This window comes from Amblyraja radiata, chromosome 1 (assembly GCF_010909765.2).
Source record: "Amblyraja radiata isolate CabotCenter1 chromosome 1, sAmbRad1.1.pri, whole genome shotgun sequence".
Lineage (NCBI taxonomy): Eukaryota > Metazoa > Chordata > Chondrichthyes > Rajiformes > Rajidae > Amblyraja > Amblyraja radiata.
The window spans coordinates 161685292-161703313 of NC_045956.1; the positions used below are offsets into that span (position 1 = coordinate 161685292).

General features: G+C 48.1%; 2 protein-coding genes across 2 annotated transcripts in view; one reads left to right on the plus strand and one right to left on the minus strand.

Moving 5' to 3' along the window:
* The window catches only part of loxhd1 (lipoxygenase homology PLAT domains 1), a 188858-nt gene extending 179096 nt beyond the window's left edge, over nt 1-9762 (plus strand). The window contains exons 42-46 of the mRNA XM_033034197.1: nt 374-559; nt 3304-3474; nt 7573-7711; nt 8911-9072; nt 9237-9762. Of these exons, the coding sequence (XP_032890088.1) occupies nt 374-559; nt 3304-3474; nt 7573-7711; nt 8911-9072; nt 9237-9717 (1139 nt within the window). The 3' untranslated portion in view covers nt 9718-9762. The remainder of the gene's footprint in view (nt 1-373; nt 560-3303; nt 3475-7572; nt 7712-8910; nt 9073-9236) is intronic.
* Nucleotides 8003-18022, minus strand: part of rnf165 (ring finger protein 165) — a 36578-nt gene continuing 26558 nt past the window's right edge. Inside the window, exon 9 of the transcript XR_004414204.1 lies at nt 8003-8033. The gene's annotated coding sequence lies outside the window, so the exon portion shown is untranslated. The remainder of the gene's footprint in view (nt 8034-18022) is intronic.

The following is an 18022-nucleotide window of genomic DNA, read 5'->3' on the forward strand; positions in this document are numbered from 1 at the left end:
ATAGGTCAACGAAAAGGGCTGCACAGTGTTGCTTATTGTCTAAAAATTCAATAAAATCATTTACTACTTTTAAAGCAGCTGTACAATACAACTGAATGTATGGAGTTAAGTATTAGTGTAATAATTATTCTAGAAAGTTAATGAAGTATTACGTAATTAGTAATATTATGAGCACTGGAAACCCAGCTCAATTTCAAGCAATGTTGGTAAACCAACAGAAATGGGGAATAAAACAATTTCTCAGAAAGCCAGATCTTGGTCCCATAAGATCATCCAATCTTCACCTTCACAGGATGGGGTGTCCGGTGTGCTAGTGAGTAGCATTCTCTCACTGACATTGAAATTACACTAACTTGCTATCTGTCGTATGCAGGAGCTGGGACAGACGCTAACGTGTTTATCATCATCTTTGGAGAGCACGGTGACACAGGCACCCTGGCGTTGAAGCAGTCCAACAACTCCAATAAATTTGAGAGGAAAGCCTTGGACGTCTTTAAGTTCGTAGACATGCTGAGCCTGGGAAACCTGTCCAAAGTCCGCATATGGCATGACAACAAGGGTAAGAGCCATCCTGAACATTCGACCACAAACCTGTTCTTTGAATTTACTACCTACCGATTTGTTTTTCTGTTTTAATAATAACTAGACCAAGTGCAGACCCGTTGGGTCTGTTCCCGCAATGGTTGCAAGGGGGGGAGGGAGGGGCGGCCTGACGTCATCGCGCAACGCCACGCACTAGGCATACGACGTCAAGACGCTGCGTACGCCCGTCGAGCATAAAAATACATTGCATATAAAAACATCATAACATACATATAAAATCTTAATATATCACTTATAAAAGCATCTTAAATTATATATTAAAAAACCCCACAATAAATGAATTCAAATCCAGAATAAAAAAGAATGATCAATGTCCCACAATGAGACAACGATACCAGTGTCTCCACAACTGGGATTCGTAGCGTGTAGTGCTACACGTTATGTTTGATAATAATTACATTTTTAGAGTCATTTATCCTGCAAATGAATTTATACATATGATTTCTTAGGATAGCTTCTAAAGTACTGACTCCTGCAGCCACAAACATATTACTTGCACTACACCATCTAGGTTTTCTTAGCAGAGTTCTCATGGCATCATTATAGGCCCTGCAAACTTGTCTCTGCAAACTTGTCTTTCCATAGTTCGATCACAGGTTTATTTCTTCTTTACTGCTTGTTGACCCCCAAAAAATAAGAGAAGATGATAGGTGAAACGGTCTGAGAACCTCACGAGAGTCGAGAGTGTTTCATTGTCATATGTACAAAAACTGAACAATTAAGTTCTTACTTGCAGCAGCACAACATGGTTGTAAATACCCAATCACTGCCAATTTGAACTCAATCTGACCATGAGGAATTTGCATTTTCCAAGTCTGACCCAACCCAGAGATATTGGCTAAATTTAGTGTAGAGATTCAGCATGAAAACAGGCCCTTTGACCCGTCGAGTCCATGCCAACCAACGATCACCCCATAAATGAGATCTACGTTGTCCCAGTTTTACATCCAACACACTACCGCCAATTAACCTACAAGCAGGGCACTGACATCGAGTCAGAGTTAACATCTTTGTTAGCCCAAGAAGGAGCTGGTGATGTCCCATGCCAACACCACGGGCAGACATTTACATCCCCCCTTTCCATGGCACCAAGACATGATTTTGATTAGTACGGGTGTCAGGGGTTACGGTGAGAAGGCAGGGGAATGGGGTTGAGAGGGAAAGATAGATCAGACACAATTGAATGGCGGAGTAGACTTGATGGGCCAAATGGCCTAATTCTGCTCCTAGAGCTTATGAACTTATGAATTTGAATCGGGCACATGAGAACCATGTTCTGTTGCCTAGCCACTGCATTACGATGTACCCTGGCACCGATACTAAGGCCATTCAGAGAGCGACACTTCTCAATTGCCCTCCCATCTCGACCAAGTCCTTCATCTTCTCCCTGGCCAAGTGAACATTAAACACACCCACCAACCTGACCACAAGACAGAGGCATAAATTGTTGAGACAACCTGGTGTGCATCAAACCATCCCCAACCTGAACCCCAATGCTTTGTCAGAATATACACCTAATGTTTCATTTGAATGAATACTTGTTGCAGTTCAAGGCTGAATTTTTCAGCAGGGTACACACCATTCCTGACTCAAGTCTGATCACATAGTGTGATCCCTTCTGCCTGGGTGAGAAGGCCAAGTTAATTCCTTCATTAAAGATCGAGAAAAATAAATTTAATTTGGTCTAGAGATAGAAACATAGAAACATAGAAAATAGGTGCAGGAGTAGGCCATTCGGCCCTTCGAGCCTGCACCGCCATTCAATATGATCATGGCTAATCATCCAACTCGCTATCCTGTACCTGCCTTCTCTCCATACCCCATGATCCCTTTAGCCACAAGGGCCACATCTAACTCCCTCTTAAATATAGCCAATGAACTGGCCTCAACTACCTTCTGTTGCAGAGAATTCCAGAGATTCACCACTCTGTGTGAAAAAAGTTTTCCTCATCTCGGTCCTAAAAGATTTCCCCCTTATCCTTAAACTGTGACCCCTTGTTCTGGACTTCCCCAACATCGGGAACAATCTTCCTGCATCTAGCCTGTCCAACCCCTTAAGAATTTTGTAAGTTTCTATAAGATCCCCCCTCAATCTTCTAAATTCTAGCGAGTACAAGCCGAATCTATCCAGTCTTTCTTCATATGAAAGTCCTGCCATCCCAGGAATCAGTCTGGTGAACCTTCTCTGTACTCCCTCTATGGCAAGAATGTCTTTCCTCAGATTCAGCGTGGAAACAGGCCCTTCGGCCCACCAAGTCCGCGCCAACCAACGATCACTCATAAATTAGTTCTATGTTATCCCTGTTTTGCTTCCTGCATGCTACAGCCAATTAAACTACAAACCTACACAATCTTTGGGAAGTGGTCACAGGGAGAACACAACAAACTCCATACAGACAGCAACCGTAGTCACGATCGAACCGGGGTCTCTATCGTTGTAAGGCATCGATTCAACCGCTGTGCAGCTGTTCCGCCACAAGTTCTCTAATTCCCATTGTCCTGTTTGGACTTCTCTAGGAACCTACAGCAAGGGCACAAGAATGTGCATGAGAACCTCTTCAACCATTGCAGCTTGCACTGTGAATAACAAAAGCCACATTAGATTAACGCAGATGGACATTTTGGACGGCATGGACAAGTTGGGCCGAAGGGCCTGTTTCCATGCTGTGCTACTCTATAAAGTCTTGTCTCACCCTTCAGGCCCAGCAGCTGGTTGGCACTTGGAACAAGTTGAAGTGAAGGATGAAGCGATGGAGGAAGCATTCCGATTTCCCTGTGACCGCTGGCTTGCCAAGAATGAGGATGATGGGCAGACCATCCGTGAAATCCCCTGCGCCAACAATGATATTTTGGACCTCTCTGAGCGCACACGTAAGTTGGATGTACAAACGTCACATATTCCTGTGCTACATAGCGCTCTAGGCAGTGACAAAAAGCAGAACACTGTGCCAAGGATCACGCAAGTGTTTGTGGCCAAGATAATTTCTGGCTCACTTCCCCACATGTGCCTATTGTACAGATCCAATCCAACCCTTTCGTCAGAGGGTGGTGAATCTGTGGAATTATTTGCCTCGGAAGGCCGTGGAGGCCAAATCATTGGATATTTTTAAGGCAGAGATAGATAGATTCTTGATTAGTACAGATGTCAGAGGTTATGGGGAGAAGGCAGGAGTATGGGGTTAGGAGGGAGAGATAGATCAGCCACGATTGAATGGCGGAGTAGACTTGATGGGCTGAATGGCCTACTATGCCTTATGACCTTATGACCCTTGTGTAGGAAGGAACTGCAAGCATACCTAAAAGCACCTTCTGCATACCTTTCATTCATTTGTTTCTTTGTACCTTGTCATATCTCTTGTTTCCCTCTCCCCTGACTCTCAGTCTGAAGAAGGGTCTCGACCCGAAACATCACCAATTCCCCTTCTCCAGAGATGCTGCCTGACCCGCTGAGTTACCCCAGCATTTTGTGTCAATCTTCATTGCAATCCTTCGATGGCCCATGTGGGGAGGTGCTGACCCAAATCACTTTCTCTGCAGCTCACATCTTAAGTGTCACAATTATCTCCGTCTCAGTCACCACCTCCGGCAGCATGTTTCAGGCACCCACCAGTTATCGTGTGGGAAAAATAACATGCCCCGCACATCTCCTCTAAACTTTACCCCTCTCACCTTAAAGCTATGCCCTCTAGTATTTGATTCCCATCGTGGGAAAAAGGTTCTCACTGTCTACCCTATTGATGCCTGTCATAAGTTTACATGCATCTATCAGGCTTCCCCACAATATCCGGCTTTCCAGGGAAAACAATCCGAGTCTGTCCAACCGCTCCCTGTCGCCAATACCCTCTAATCCAGGCATCGTTCTGGTAAACCTCCTCTGCAGCCTTTCCAAAGCCTCCACATCCTTCCTGTAATGAGGCGACCAGAACTGCACTCAATACTCCAAATGCAGCACAAACAAAGTCCTATAAAGCTGCATCATGCCACCTTACTCTTATATGTAAGGTGCCATGATAGGATAAAATGGCGGCGCACACAGTTGCAGCGGCTCGATGTCCTCCCGGTCAGTGCTTCGTGTTTTTTGTGTATGTGTGCGTGTTGTTTTGCGCCCTGTGTACTTACTGTCGGGCGAACAACGTCTACGGCCGGCAGGATCTTCTTAGGATTGGAGCCGGTCGCGAACGGGGGGGTTACAGCCGAGTTTGTCCGCTCATACAAGATCCCGGCGGACATAGCGAGGAGCCCCGACTCTCCGTGGATCACCATCCCCGCGGGGAGGAGGCGAAGACGGCGCAGAGAGAGAAGGCAAAAGCGAGGCGGCAGGGCCGGCGCGGTGGCCAGGCTACGGCGGCAGCCACTGAAACCACCGCTACCCAGCCTGGTTCTCACGAACGCCAGATCCCTCGCTAACAAGATGGATGAACTGAGGCTACAGACTGCAGCTAACAACGCCGTGAAGGACAGCTGTATCCTGTTGATCACGGAGACCTGGCTTCATTCTTTCATTCCGGACTCTGCTATCGAGCTAGCAGGCTACACAGCACAGCGTCATGACAGGACAAGAGACTCCGGTAAGAGCAGAGGTGGAGGGCTCTGTGTGTACGTGAACAACACCTGGTGTACAAACACAGTGATTGTGGACAGTCACTGCTCCCCGAACCTGGAGTATATGACTGTTAAATGCAGGCCCATTTATCTCCCTAGAGAGTTTACTGTTGTCATGATAACTGCTGTGTACATACCACCGGATGCTAATGCTAACTCGGCTATCGGACATTTGTATGGTAGCACTAGCAGTCAACAGAGCATATATCCTGACGGTGTTCACATCATAGCAGGGGACTTTAATCATGCGGACTTGAAGAAAATGCTCCCCAAATTCTACCAGCATGTTAAATGTGCTACAAGAGGAGCTAACACACTGGACAAGGTCTACTCCAACATCAAGCTGGGCTACAGGGCTAGACCACTACCACACCTGGGCCAGTCGGACCATATGTACCTGCTTTTAATTCCTGCATATGCCCCCCTCAGGAAAACCGCTCCTACCATCACAAAGACCATCACAACCTGGCCTGATGGTGCATCTCAGCAGCTGCAGGACTGCTTCGACAGGACCAACTGGGATGTGTTTGAACACCAGGACCTGGAGGTGTTCACAGACAGACCCGGGAGGTCCAGCAGCTGTTAAAAGAGAGGAACACCGCTTTTAGGTCTGGCGATAGGGCTTTATACAGCACGGCCCGAGCTAACCTGAAGAGAGGCATCGGAGAGGCCAAATCAGACTACAGGAGGAAGATAGAGGACCACCTGGACAGCAACAACAGCAGGCAGGTGTGGCAGGGGATCCAGTATCTCACCAACTACAAGACCAACCTTGGAGCTGCTGAAGGTGACGCCTCGTTGGCAAAGGAGCTGAACCTCTTCTTTGCTCGCTTTGAAGTGGAGCCACCCAAGACAGCCACATCACACCACATGGTCCACAGCAGCCTAATCCTCAAGATAGAGGAGCATGAGGTGAGGCGCACGCTGCGGGCCATCAATCCAAGGAAGGCTGCTGGACCCGACGGCATCTCTGGACGCGTGTTGAAGGACTGCGCAGACCAGCTGGCTGGAGTCTGTACGAGGATTTTCAACCAGTCTCTGGCCCAGTCCACTGTTCCACCCTGTCTGAAGTCCTCCACCATAGTCCCCTTGCCCAAAAAACCCCACATCTCCAGCCTCAACGACTACCGGCCAGTCGCACTCACACCAGCGGTGATGAAGTGCTTTGAAAAACTGGTCCGGGGTCACATCGCATCACTCCTGCCCCGAAGCTTTGACACCACCAGTTTACGTACAGAGCGAACAGATCTACAGAGGACGCTGTAGCCACAGCTCTCCATGCTGCACTGTCCCACCTGGAGCAGCGGGGGAGCTACGTGCGGATGCTCTTTGTGGACTACAGCTCTGCCTTTAATACCATCCTTCCCCACAAACTGGTGGACAAACTGGGGGACCTGGGACTTCCACACTCCACCTGCATGTGGATAAATAGCTTCCTGTCGGGTCGCAGCCAGAGAGTCAGAGTGGGCCATCACACATCCACGGCCCTCAGCTTCAGTACCGGCTCTCCACAGGGCTGCGTGCTGAGCCCCCTGCTCTACACCATCTACACACATGACTGCACCCCCGCCCACCACAGCAACACCATTGTCAAATTTGCGGATGACACTACGGTGGTGGGACTCATCTCCGGGGGGGACGATGGCCGCGGGCTCCGTCGAACTGCGAGGCTCCACCTCCGACCCGCAAGGTTCTGATCCGCGAGGCTCTACCTCTGACCCACGAGGCTCCAGCCTGCGAGGTCGCGCACGGCTGCGGCCTCGGCTTCTCATCAGGAGCCGCAGCTGCAGCACCTCGGGAAGGTTTCACTGTTAATCCAGTGCATCTTAATCTTCAGGATCAGTCTACCATGGGAGTCTTTATCAAATGCCTTAATAAAATCCATGAAGACAACATCCACCTCCTCAAGCACTTTTGTGACTTCCTCAAAAAACCCAATCAAGTTAGCAATGTATCTCCTGTAAGGATATTGGTAATCACAGCAGAGCTTCTTCCTACTTGAGAGGCAAGGTTTAAAACCCTCAAGCGGTCAAAGAGCAGCTGCTGAGAGTAATATTTCATTGCCTTTGACACATGATGTTTGGTTTGGTTCAGTTCAGTTTAGTTTATTGTCACGTGTACCGAAATACAGTGAAAAGTTTTTGTTGCGTGCTAGCCAGTCAGTGGAAAGACAATACATGTTTACAATCGAGCCATTTGCAGTGTATAGAGACATGATAAGGGAATAGCATTTAGTGCAAGGTAAAGCCAGCAAAGTCCCATCAAGGATAGTCCGAGGGTCACCAAGATAGTAGTTCAGGACTGCTCTCTAGTTGTGGTAGGATGATTCCGTTGCCTGATAACAAACAACCTTCTTCGCTCGACTAGGCTATGAAATCCTTGTCATGACCGGTGACAGAGATGATGCTGAGACAAAGGAGAATGGCTGGATTATTCTTGAAGGGAAGAAAGGGAAATCCAAGGAACTCACACTGGAGAATTCATCCAAGAAAAAGAAGTTCCTGAGGTAAAGATTACATTACTTTATATATTGCTCCAGGCTCAGATGAGTAGGCTTGAAACGAACAGAAAGAAAGGAGATAAATCATCAGGTGACCATGTGTTTGAGTTGTCACAGGATAACATGCAGAGCCAGAAAGCTAATGAACTTTGTAATACTGAATCATGGAATTCCAATTTGAAAGGAGTACTAAGATAGGTTGTTCAAGAAACATTTGGATAGAAGCATGGATTGTACAGGTTTAGAGGGAGATGGGCCAAACGCAGGCAGGTGGGGCATGTTGGTCAGTGTGGGCAAGTTGGGCCGAAGGGCCAGTTTCCATACTGTACTTTCCACACAGTTTCCACCTGTTTCCACACAGGTACAGCAGGCAGTGAAGTAAGCGAATGGCATATTGGCCTTTATAACAAGAGGAATTCAGTTTAGGAGCAAAGAGGTCCTTCTGCAGTTGTATAGGGCCCTAGTGATACCACACCTGGAGTATTGTGTGCAGTTTTGGTCCCCTAATTTGAAGGACATTCTTGCTATTGAGGGAGTGCAGCATAGGTGTACAAGGTTAATTCCCGGGATGGCGGGACTGTCATATGCTGAGAGAATGGAGTGGCTGGACTTGTATACTCTGGAGTTTAGAAGGATGAGAGGGAATCTTATTGAAACATACAAGATTATTAAGGGTTTGGACACACTAGAGGCAGAAAACATGTTCCCGATGTTGGCGGAGTCCAGAACCAGGGGCCACAGTTTAAGAATAAGGGGTAAGCCATTTAGAACGGAGACGAGGAAACACTTTTTCTCACAGAGTGTTGTGAGTCTGTGGAATTCTCTGCCTCAGAGGGTGGTGGAGGCCGGTTCTCTGGATACTTTCAAGAGATAGCTAGATAGGGCTCTTAAAGATGGTGGAGTCAGGGGATATGGGGAGAAGGCTGGAACGGGGCACTGATTGGGGATGATCAGCCATGATCACATTGAATGGCGGTGCTGGCTCGAAGGGCCGAATGGCCTACTCCTGCACCTATTGTCTACTGTCTATGACTATGACTCTCCAATTACGAAACCGATACATTTATACTGTGGCCCATTGGAATTTAATAGGAACAGGAAAGAAAATCAAAGTTCAGAAATTTCAAAAAAGTTCCATGTTGATCTTGTGTCTTTTTTCAGAATTGATCGCTGGCGTTAATCATCTGCGTTTCCTTTATCTTCAGGGGGGCAAAGGACAAATTTGAATTTTCTTCAAAAAACGTTGGTGACATAGCGACAATTTTAGTGGGTCACTGTCCACGGGATGGGCGGAAGTTCACTTCGAAGAAAGATGTGGAGTGGCACGTTAAGGAGGTTATTGTGACCGAGAAGGAGCTTGGTAACAAGTAAGTGAGTAGGGAGGAACTGCAGATGCTGGTTTAAACTGAAGATAGACATAAAATGCTGGAGTAACTCAGCCGGACGGGCAGCTTCTCGGGATGGGTGACGTCTCGGGTCGAGACACTTCTTCATTACTGTGAAGTCACGCCAACACCTTTTCCCCCTACAGGTACATCTTTGAATGCAATGCGAAAGTAAAGCTGAGCCACAAGAGAGATGAATACAAGGTGTTCGAGTGCTCTAGAATAGTGGAGAGCTTCGCCAGCAAGGTACGCAGTTTAGCGCCCGTCAAATATGAAATCATCGTCATCACCAGTGATGTCAAAGGTGCCGGAACCGATGCTAATGTTTCCGTCACCATCTATGGAACTAATGGGGACTCGGGCAATCGGCAGCTGAAGCACAAATTCCGCAACCTCTTTGAGCGTGGCAGCACAGACCGGTTCATTCTCGAAATACTGGATTTGGGAGAGTTGACAAAGGTGAAAATTGAGCACGACAACGCCAATGCAAACGCTGGCTGGATGCTGGAACGTGTGGAGATTACCAACACTGCCACTGGGGTCACCTCCATCTTTCCATGTGGCAAATGGCTGGACAAGAAGAAGGGGGATGGGCTGCTGCACAGGGAGTTATACCCTAAATATTAACTTGTGGCAAGAGCCCACCCTCCCTTCTGATGTGTGGGAAAGAACTGCAGATGCTGGTTTAAATTGAAGGTAGACACAAAATGCTGAAATAACTCAGCGGGACAGGCAGCATCTCTGGAGAGAAGGAATGGGTGACGTTTCGGGTCGAGACCCTTCTGAAGTATTCCCTTCTAATGACCTATGCGTGGATGTTTCCACAGCCAACTTACCCTGCTGGTGGTTTTTAACGGATGATCCTCAGCAAAAAGACACATCAGCAGACTATTCAACACCAAACCCGCTCTTGCCGACTGTCCTATGAGCTACGAAAACTCAATGTGGGGAGCTCGTGTCCTGTGCATGGTGACGTGTAGCAAGGGCAGGTCAGGGAAAATGCTTACCTTCTCCAAAACAGTTGGAACGAATGCATGGTTGCCTACGTTGGGATGAGTGGGATTGGAAGGACAAGCTCAGGTTCAGCATTGTTGAGGTTCAGAGATCTTTGAGTCAAGCCAGACCCATCAGTGCTTTTGGATGACCCAGCAACCTTCTTGTCGGGAGAAGATTGTCCTCAGTGCCACCCTTCTTCTTAATCTTGTCTGCTGTATTGGCTGCCCATCTTGCATTTATCTGTCTGCCATTTTGTTTGCTCAGCAGCAGATTCATCAATACTGCTGTCAGAAGGCAACAGACACCAAACTCAGCAGGCCAGGCAGCCTGAAGAAGGGTCCTAACTGAAAACATTGCCTGTCCATTCCCTCCACAGATGCTGCCTGACCCACTGAGTTCCTCCAACAGTTTGTTTTTGCTCAATTTCATTTAGTTTAGTTTATTGCCATGTGGTACAGTGAAAAGCTTTTGTTGCATGCTAACCAGTCAGCGGAAAGACTGTACATGATTCCAATTGAGCCATCCACAGATATATGATAAAGGGAATAACGTGAATAAAATGTTGTGTCGGGTGGCCAGGAACATTAAATAGGTATATCGCTTTCAATCTTCTTTTTCCTTTTTTTTTCTCTATTTCGTCTCTTTCTCTTTCTCTTTCTACTTCTTCTTATTTCTTCTTTCGGGCTATCTTTCTATTTCACGTAAAACTTTATTTAAAATAAATAAATAAATAAATAAATAGAATTTAAAAGACAAATAAATAAATAATACATGAATAAATTTTAGTGTAAGAGAGTCCAGTAAAGTCGGACTATCTTTGGTCGGACTATCTTTGATCGGACTATCTTTGAGGTTTACCAAAAAGGACACAAAGTGCTGGAGTAAGGCAGCGGGTCAGGCAGTATCTCTGGAGAACATGGATAGGTGACGTTTCTGGTTGGGACCCTTCTTCAGACCCAGTCCAGGTAGATTGTGGTGTCCATGAAGTCTCTGTGGGGGAAGAGTATTGACTTTGCCTCCAATCCTGAGAACTCACCTGGACGAGATTACAACCATGGCTCCAGTAACGTAACTCTACCAGCAGAGTCACCATTGAGGCACGCATAGAATCAACCTCTCAGAAGGTAATTACTGGTGCCAGCATTGGTTGTTAGTTGAAGAAGGGTCCCAACCAGAAATGTCACCTATCCATGTTAGTTGAAGCACACAAGACGTTGCAAGGTCTATGAGCAGCCTGAGGTCAGTTCTGAAGATGCTCAATCAGATCTCCTACTGTCAAGAGACTTTGAATTACAGAAAAAGAAACAAACTTGAATGATATGTTATTTTATTGTCCAATGGCAAGGTTTCATTCCAAAGGTCTAATTTATAATATTGAGAGCAGGAATGGGGATTATGCAAATTGGGACATCATTAAGTGTGCATCTTATGTTGGGGAAACCTCAAATGAATAGTCCAGCTCAATTTCCCAGTGTTTGTCCCTGAAATTATCCTTACTGACATTCAACTTGGGTTAAGTTATTTATGATAACTATTTACTCATAAAGTCAACCACTAAAATTCCGCATTTCTGAATGTTAAGCTTCAGAGGTGAGCCTTTACTGTTGAGCTGAGAAGACATTTCTTTACTCCAAGGAATCTCTACCTCCAACACCAGTTCTACCAGGCAAGAGGCTTTAAACATCCATCTGTGACCAATCCATGATATATCTCTTCAGTCGGCACAAGTCTACTTTGTGGCTCATTTGTTTAATTTAGTCAAAAGCCTTCTCTTGACACCTTATGACCTCCCTCAGTATTTCATTTTGCACCTCTTCCCACCCTCCCTATGGTCTAGTTTAACTCAAACTCAAGGCTTGAAAAGTTTCAAAAGCTGACCAGATGGGAAACTGAAACCATTTGATATTGAGTTGTCATCATCCTAGCCAAAATTGGCTTACTAAATTAAACTATGGATGGAACTATGGATGGATGTGGCCCTAGTGAGACCACACCTGGAGTTTTGTGTGCAGTTTCAGTCTCCAAATTTGAGGAAGGACATTCTTGCTATTGAGGGTGTAGGCAGCACGAGGTGAATTTCTGGGATGGCGGGTCTGTCATATGTTGAAAGAATGGAGTGACTGGGCTTGTATACACTGGAATTTAGAAGGATGAGAGGCTTATTGAAACATATAAGATTAATAAGGAATTGGACACGCTGGAGGCAGGAAACATGTTCCCAATGCTGGAGGAGTCCAGAACCAGGGGCCACATTTTAAGAATAAGGGGTTGGCCATTTGGAACGGAGATAAGGAGCAACTTTTTCACCCAGAGAGTTGTGAATCTGTGGAATTCTCTGCCTCAGAAGGCAGTGGAGGCCAATTCTCTGGATGCTTTCAAGAGAGAGTTAGATAGAGCGCTTAAAGATAGCGGAGTCAGGGGATATGGGGAGAAGGCAGGAACGGGGTACAGATTGGGGATGATCAGCCATGATCACATTGAATGGCGGTGCTGGCTCGAAGGGCTGAATGGCCTACTCCTGCACTTATTGTCTATTAAACCACTGTTCAGCAGGAACTTATAATGTGCCTCATGCATACTGCACTGAGCTTCTCAAATAGAGAGGGCGGTGGGACAATCAAATGGTTACCCAGGTTCACTGTCATCTAGGATGCCTCTCCCTCAATGTCAGGGAAACCGTAAAGAGAAAGGACATCCCAGCCCTTTATGTGGCGTGTGCTAATCAACCAATTGTAATTGTTGCCAATTACTGCTCTGTGTGGCAGACAAGCCAAACTATTCTTCTTGTTCCGTCATATCATCTCAGAATCCAACAGAATGCTTATGACATCACAGCGAAGAGAAGACATCTTCATTATTCAAGAGTTTCCAACTCATTTCACCAAATGAAAGATTGGTTGAGAAATCAGAGAACAAGGTCAATATTGAAAGATAGGCTTCCCCATGGTCCAAGCATGAGAAGTAGCTAGGCATGAAAACATGATGGAACACCATAGCTGTGCTTTGTTTTTTTGGGGAGTTCAGACCTAACAAAGTCAATGAAGAAGGGAGTTAATGGGGCATTACCATTAGCAACGAGCAGCAGATTTTCAGCTCGATATTTGGGTAAATTTGATTCGATGGTTGGAGCACAGTGAAGAAAAGTAAATGCGAAGATCTGCTGCCTAGACTGGAACATTGATTAGAGAAGTAAAACCTTCCACTGTATTTCAAGCCACTGGATAGTCTCTCTGCACACCATGCCTACAATACTTTAAACCCCGGTGGTAAGGAAATAATAGACCAAAGGTCTCACTGTCATTAAAGTCATTGTGTCCTTTGAGGCAGCGTAGAAGGAATCGAAACCAGGGAGGAGCTAAGTGGAAAGAGAGGTTGAAGCTAAGGGAAGGACGGGGCCTTTGATGAATATGGCTAATCTGAGAAACTTTACAATAACTCTCAATTAACGAGGAAGTCTGTCGCATGGCTGGTTCCACACACAGCGGCTCTGGATCAGCAATGAAGACCTGCTGGCCATCTAGCCTTCGTGTTATTATGTTGATAGAAGTAAAAAAAACATATCTTTGATACTCTATAATAAAGAATCCTTGAATTGATTTTTAAAATAATTTTTTGCTGAGTGTTTATTTCATAGAGCAGAAAGAGGCTCTTCGGCCGATGAGGTTCGTGTGGAACATGATGCCAAATTAAACTACAATAAACCCATCTGGTTTCCCCTCAACTTCCAGCACTTCAGAGAAAATAATCCACATTTGTTCTTTCTTAAACTGCAAATGCTGGAAAAATCGAAGGTAGAAAAAAATGCTGGAGAAGCTCAGCGGGTGAGGCAGCATCTATGGAGCGAAGGAATAGGTGACGCTTCGGGTCGAGACCCTTCAGTCTGAAGAAGGGTCTCGACCCGAAACGTCGCCTATTCCTTCGCTCCATAGGTGCTGCCTCGCCCGCTGAGATTCTCCAGCATTTTTGTCTACCCACATTTGTTTAACCTCACTTTATGGTTAATATCCTCTAAAACGGGTGGTATACCTGGTAGACAAGTTCCGCACACACTCCAGTCTCCACTTCCTTCCTGTAATGGGGCAACCAGCACTGCACACAATAATCCAAATGCAGCCTAACCAAAGTCCTAGAAAGCTTCACCATGGGTTCCTGACTCTTATACTCAATGCCCCGACCGATGAAGGCAAGCGTAACATACTCCTTCTTTACCACGCTGTCCATGAGCTATATCCTCTTCACCATCTGCAACTCCACCAATTTTTGTGTCATTTGCAAGCTCAAACAACCACCTATATTTTTAATTCAAAGTCATCGTAAAAATAAATATAAATATATACATCATTAGTCTCAGACCTCCAGCCAGAATAACATGATTCCAGCAGTACCATCTATCTTTTATGGGCAAGACAGTTCTTAATCCAATCTATCAAGTCACCACGGGTCCCACACATCTTAATCTTCTGGATCAACCTACCATGAGAGACCATATAGACAACATCCACTGTCCTAACTTCACCAATCACTTTTGTCACCTACTCGAATTCCTTGCATTCCTTGATGCCTCATCCTGACTTCACCATCTTTAAAGATATGACGTCACAATGAGGTGGGCGGGCAGCATGGCTCAGGTCGGTGCCCGTTTCACACACACCTGTCCGCAGCCTTGCTCGGGTCCTCAGATCCACCCCAGCCCGCGGCCTTGCTCGGGTCCTCAAATCCACCCCAGCCCGCGGCCTTGCTCGGGTCCTCAAATCCACGCCTGCCCGCGGCCTCGGGTCCATGCTCGCCCGTGGCCCGGTGCCTGGTGGGGAGGCTGCTGCCACGGGCCGAACCCGGCGACTGGGCCTGGACTGGAGCCGAGCCTGGAGCTGGAGTGAGGGCCGAGCCCGGGGCTTGGGATGGGGCCTTGACCGGGGCTGAGAAAGAAGCCACCAGTGGAACCAAGGATGAGTCTGAGTCCGGAGTCAGGGACGAGCCCGGAGATGAAGTCGGGGCCTGGACTGGAGCCCAGGTGGTGGCCGAGCTGACGGCTGGAGGCTACAGCCAGGGCCGGGACCAGTACGAGAACCAGGCCAAGTTCCAGGCCCTGGCGCTGCTCTACAACCTGGGTAGGTGCTGCTGCAGGGAATGGGAGTGAGGGGAGGAGGATGAGGGAAATGGGGAGTAGGGAGATGGGGTGGGGTCTCTACCCCCCTCCCTGTCTGCCCCTCTCCCCCTTACTCTACCCCGCCCCCTCCCTCTCTATCCCCCCCTTTCTACCCACTCCCTCTCTACCCCCTCCCTCTACCCCGCTGCCCCTTCCTCTCTACCACCCCCTCCCTCTCTGCCCCATCCCTCTCTACCCCCCTCCCCCTCCCCTCTAGCACCCCCTCCCTGTCCCCTCTCTCTCCCTCCCTCCCTCTCTAACCCCCTCTCCCTCTACCCCCTCCCTCTCTACCCCCTCCCTCTCTACCCCCCCTCCCTCTCTAAGGAGTGGTGAGTATTGGGACTCTATGGGTGAGTGGTGGAGTATTGCATTTGGGGACCAACCCTCCCCTGTGACGCTGCGCACCCCCCACCCCCCCCTTGGGGGATGGGCCCTGGTCTAGCATAACTTTAAAACTCTCATCTTGTGCATGTGTGTGTCTTTATATTTTCACAAAAACACATATTTTGACACATTTTCCCCCTCCAAGCAGTGAGCAACTTCACTTAAGATTTTATGCTTTATTTCACGACTTATTGCTGATTAAAGTTTAAAAGAAAAAAGTTTTTAACTCCCTTTTATAACGACCAGCTTCCAGTGATGACGTCACAATAAGGTGGGCGGGCACGATGGCTCAGCTTGGAGCCCGTTTCACACAGAATATTCTACGTGCTTCGAGTGACGTCAAGGGGAGGGCCGCATTTCCAGAACATTCCTCAACCACTTCATCACCTCCCCAACAGTCAACCTGCTTCATTCTCACTGCTTTATGCACTCCTTGATGCTTCAGTTATGATGTCACAATGAGGTGGGTGGGCATCATGGCTCAGGTTGGCACCCGTTTCACACACGCCCACTCGCGGCCTTGCGCAGGTCCTCGAGTCCATGCATCCATGCCCGCCCGCGGCCTCGCTCGGGGTCCTCGGGTCGACGCCCACCCGCGGCCCGCTGCCTGGAGGGGAGGTGCTGCCGCGGGCCGAGCCCAGCGCCTGGGCCTGGGCTGGAGCAGAGCCTGGAGCTGGAGTGAAGGCTGAGCCCGGGACTTGGGATGTGGCCGTGACCGGCGTTGAAAAAGAAGCCGCCAGTGGAACAAAGGACGAGCCGGGGTCAGGGACAAGCCCGGAGATGAAGTGGGTGCCTGGACTGGAGCCCAGGTGGAGGCCGAGCTGACGGCTGCAGTCTACAGCCAGGGCCGGGCCGAGTACAAGAACCAGGCTGTGTTCCAGGCCCTGGTGCTGCTCTACGGCCTGGGTAGGTGCTGCGGCAGGGAATGGGGGTGAGGGGATGCGGATGAGGGAAATGAGGAGGTGGAGTCCTCCCTCCCTCTCTGCCCCTCTCTCTACTCCCTCTCTCTCCCTCCCTCTCTCCCCCCTCCTCTCTCCCCCCCTCACTACTCCCCTCACCCTCCATCTCTACCTCCTCCCCCTCCCTCTCTACCCCCCTTCCCCTCCCTCTACCCTCTCCCTCCCTATCTTCCTCCCCTCCCCGTCCCCCTCTCTATCCCCCTCCCTCTTTGATCCCCCCCCCTCTCTGCCGCCACATCCTCTCTACCCCCCTACCTCTCCAGGGTGAGTAATGGGACCCCCCTCACCCTCTCCCTCTCTACCCCCTCCCTCTCCCTCTCTAGCCGCGCCTGCATAGTTGGGCGTTATGCGTGTGGATAGGGCGGGGGATGAGGGGGAAAAGGAGCAAATGAATAATATTAATATAATATCAAGGGGGGGGGGTTTGTGCGGAGGGTTTGTGCGTGTGTGTGGGGGGTGGTTAGTGTGTGTGACGCTGCAGGCCAGCGCCCCCCTGCAACCGCGCGTTGAGGAGACAGGACCCAATGGGTCCCACTTGGTCTAGTAGAAACATAAAATTCTTAAGGGATTGGACAGGCTAGATGCAGGAAAAATGTTCCCCTTGTTGGTGGATTCCAGAACCAGGGATTACAGTTTAAGAATAAGGGGTAAGCCATTTAGGAATGAGATGAGGGAAAACATTTTCATCCAGTGAGTTGTGAATCTGTGGAATTCTCTGCCACAGAAGGCAGTGGAGGCCAATTCACTTAATGTATTCAAGAGATAGTTAGATTTAGCTCTCAGGGCTAACAAAATCAAGGGATATGGGGAGAAAGCAGGAAATGGGTACTGATTTTGGATGATCAGCCATGATCATATTGAATGACGGTGCTGGCTCAAAAGGCCAAATGGCCTACTCTGCACCTGTTTTCTATGTTTCAACTTTGAAGAAGTTCTCCCCTCTCCAAAGGGAGATCTGTGAGATGTTCTCACACTGCTTCTCCTCTGTAATTGCTGCTGCTCCAGTCTGAAGTACGATCCCGACCCAAAACGTCACCTATCCATGTACTCCTGAGATACTCCCTGACCCGCTGAGCCACTCCAGCTCTCTGTTTCTTCTTCACAAGAGCACGTGTTGTCCCTGCCCACCTGCCCTTGAAGGCTTGTTCCTGGCCCTGTGAATAAGGATTCCTGTCCACAAGGCCTCCAGCTCAGGCTTCTAGTGGCTGAGATCCACACTTACAGGAACAGGTGCTGTCAAACTCTGCCACTAAGTTGGCATTTTGGTCAGCAACTAATTGCATATAGCAATGAAATTCGTGTCACTTCATCTGCTCTGAAGTAGCAACATGAAGTTAAGCTAGTGAACTAGTTTAGTTTAGTTTACAAATGCAGCATGGAAACAGGCCCTTCGACCGGTGTCTGCGCCGACCAGCGATCACCCATACACTAGTTCTATCCTACACAC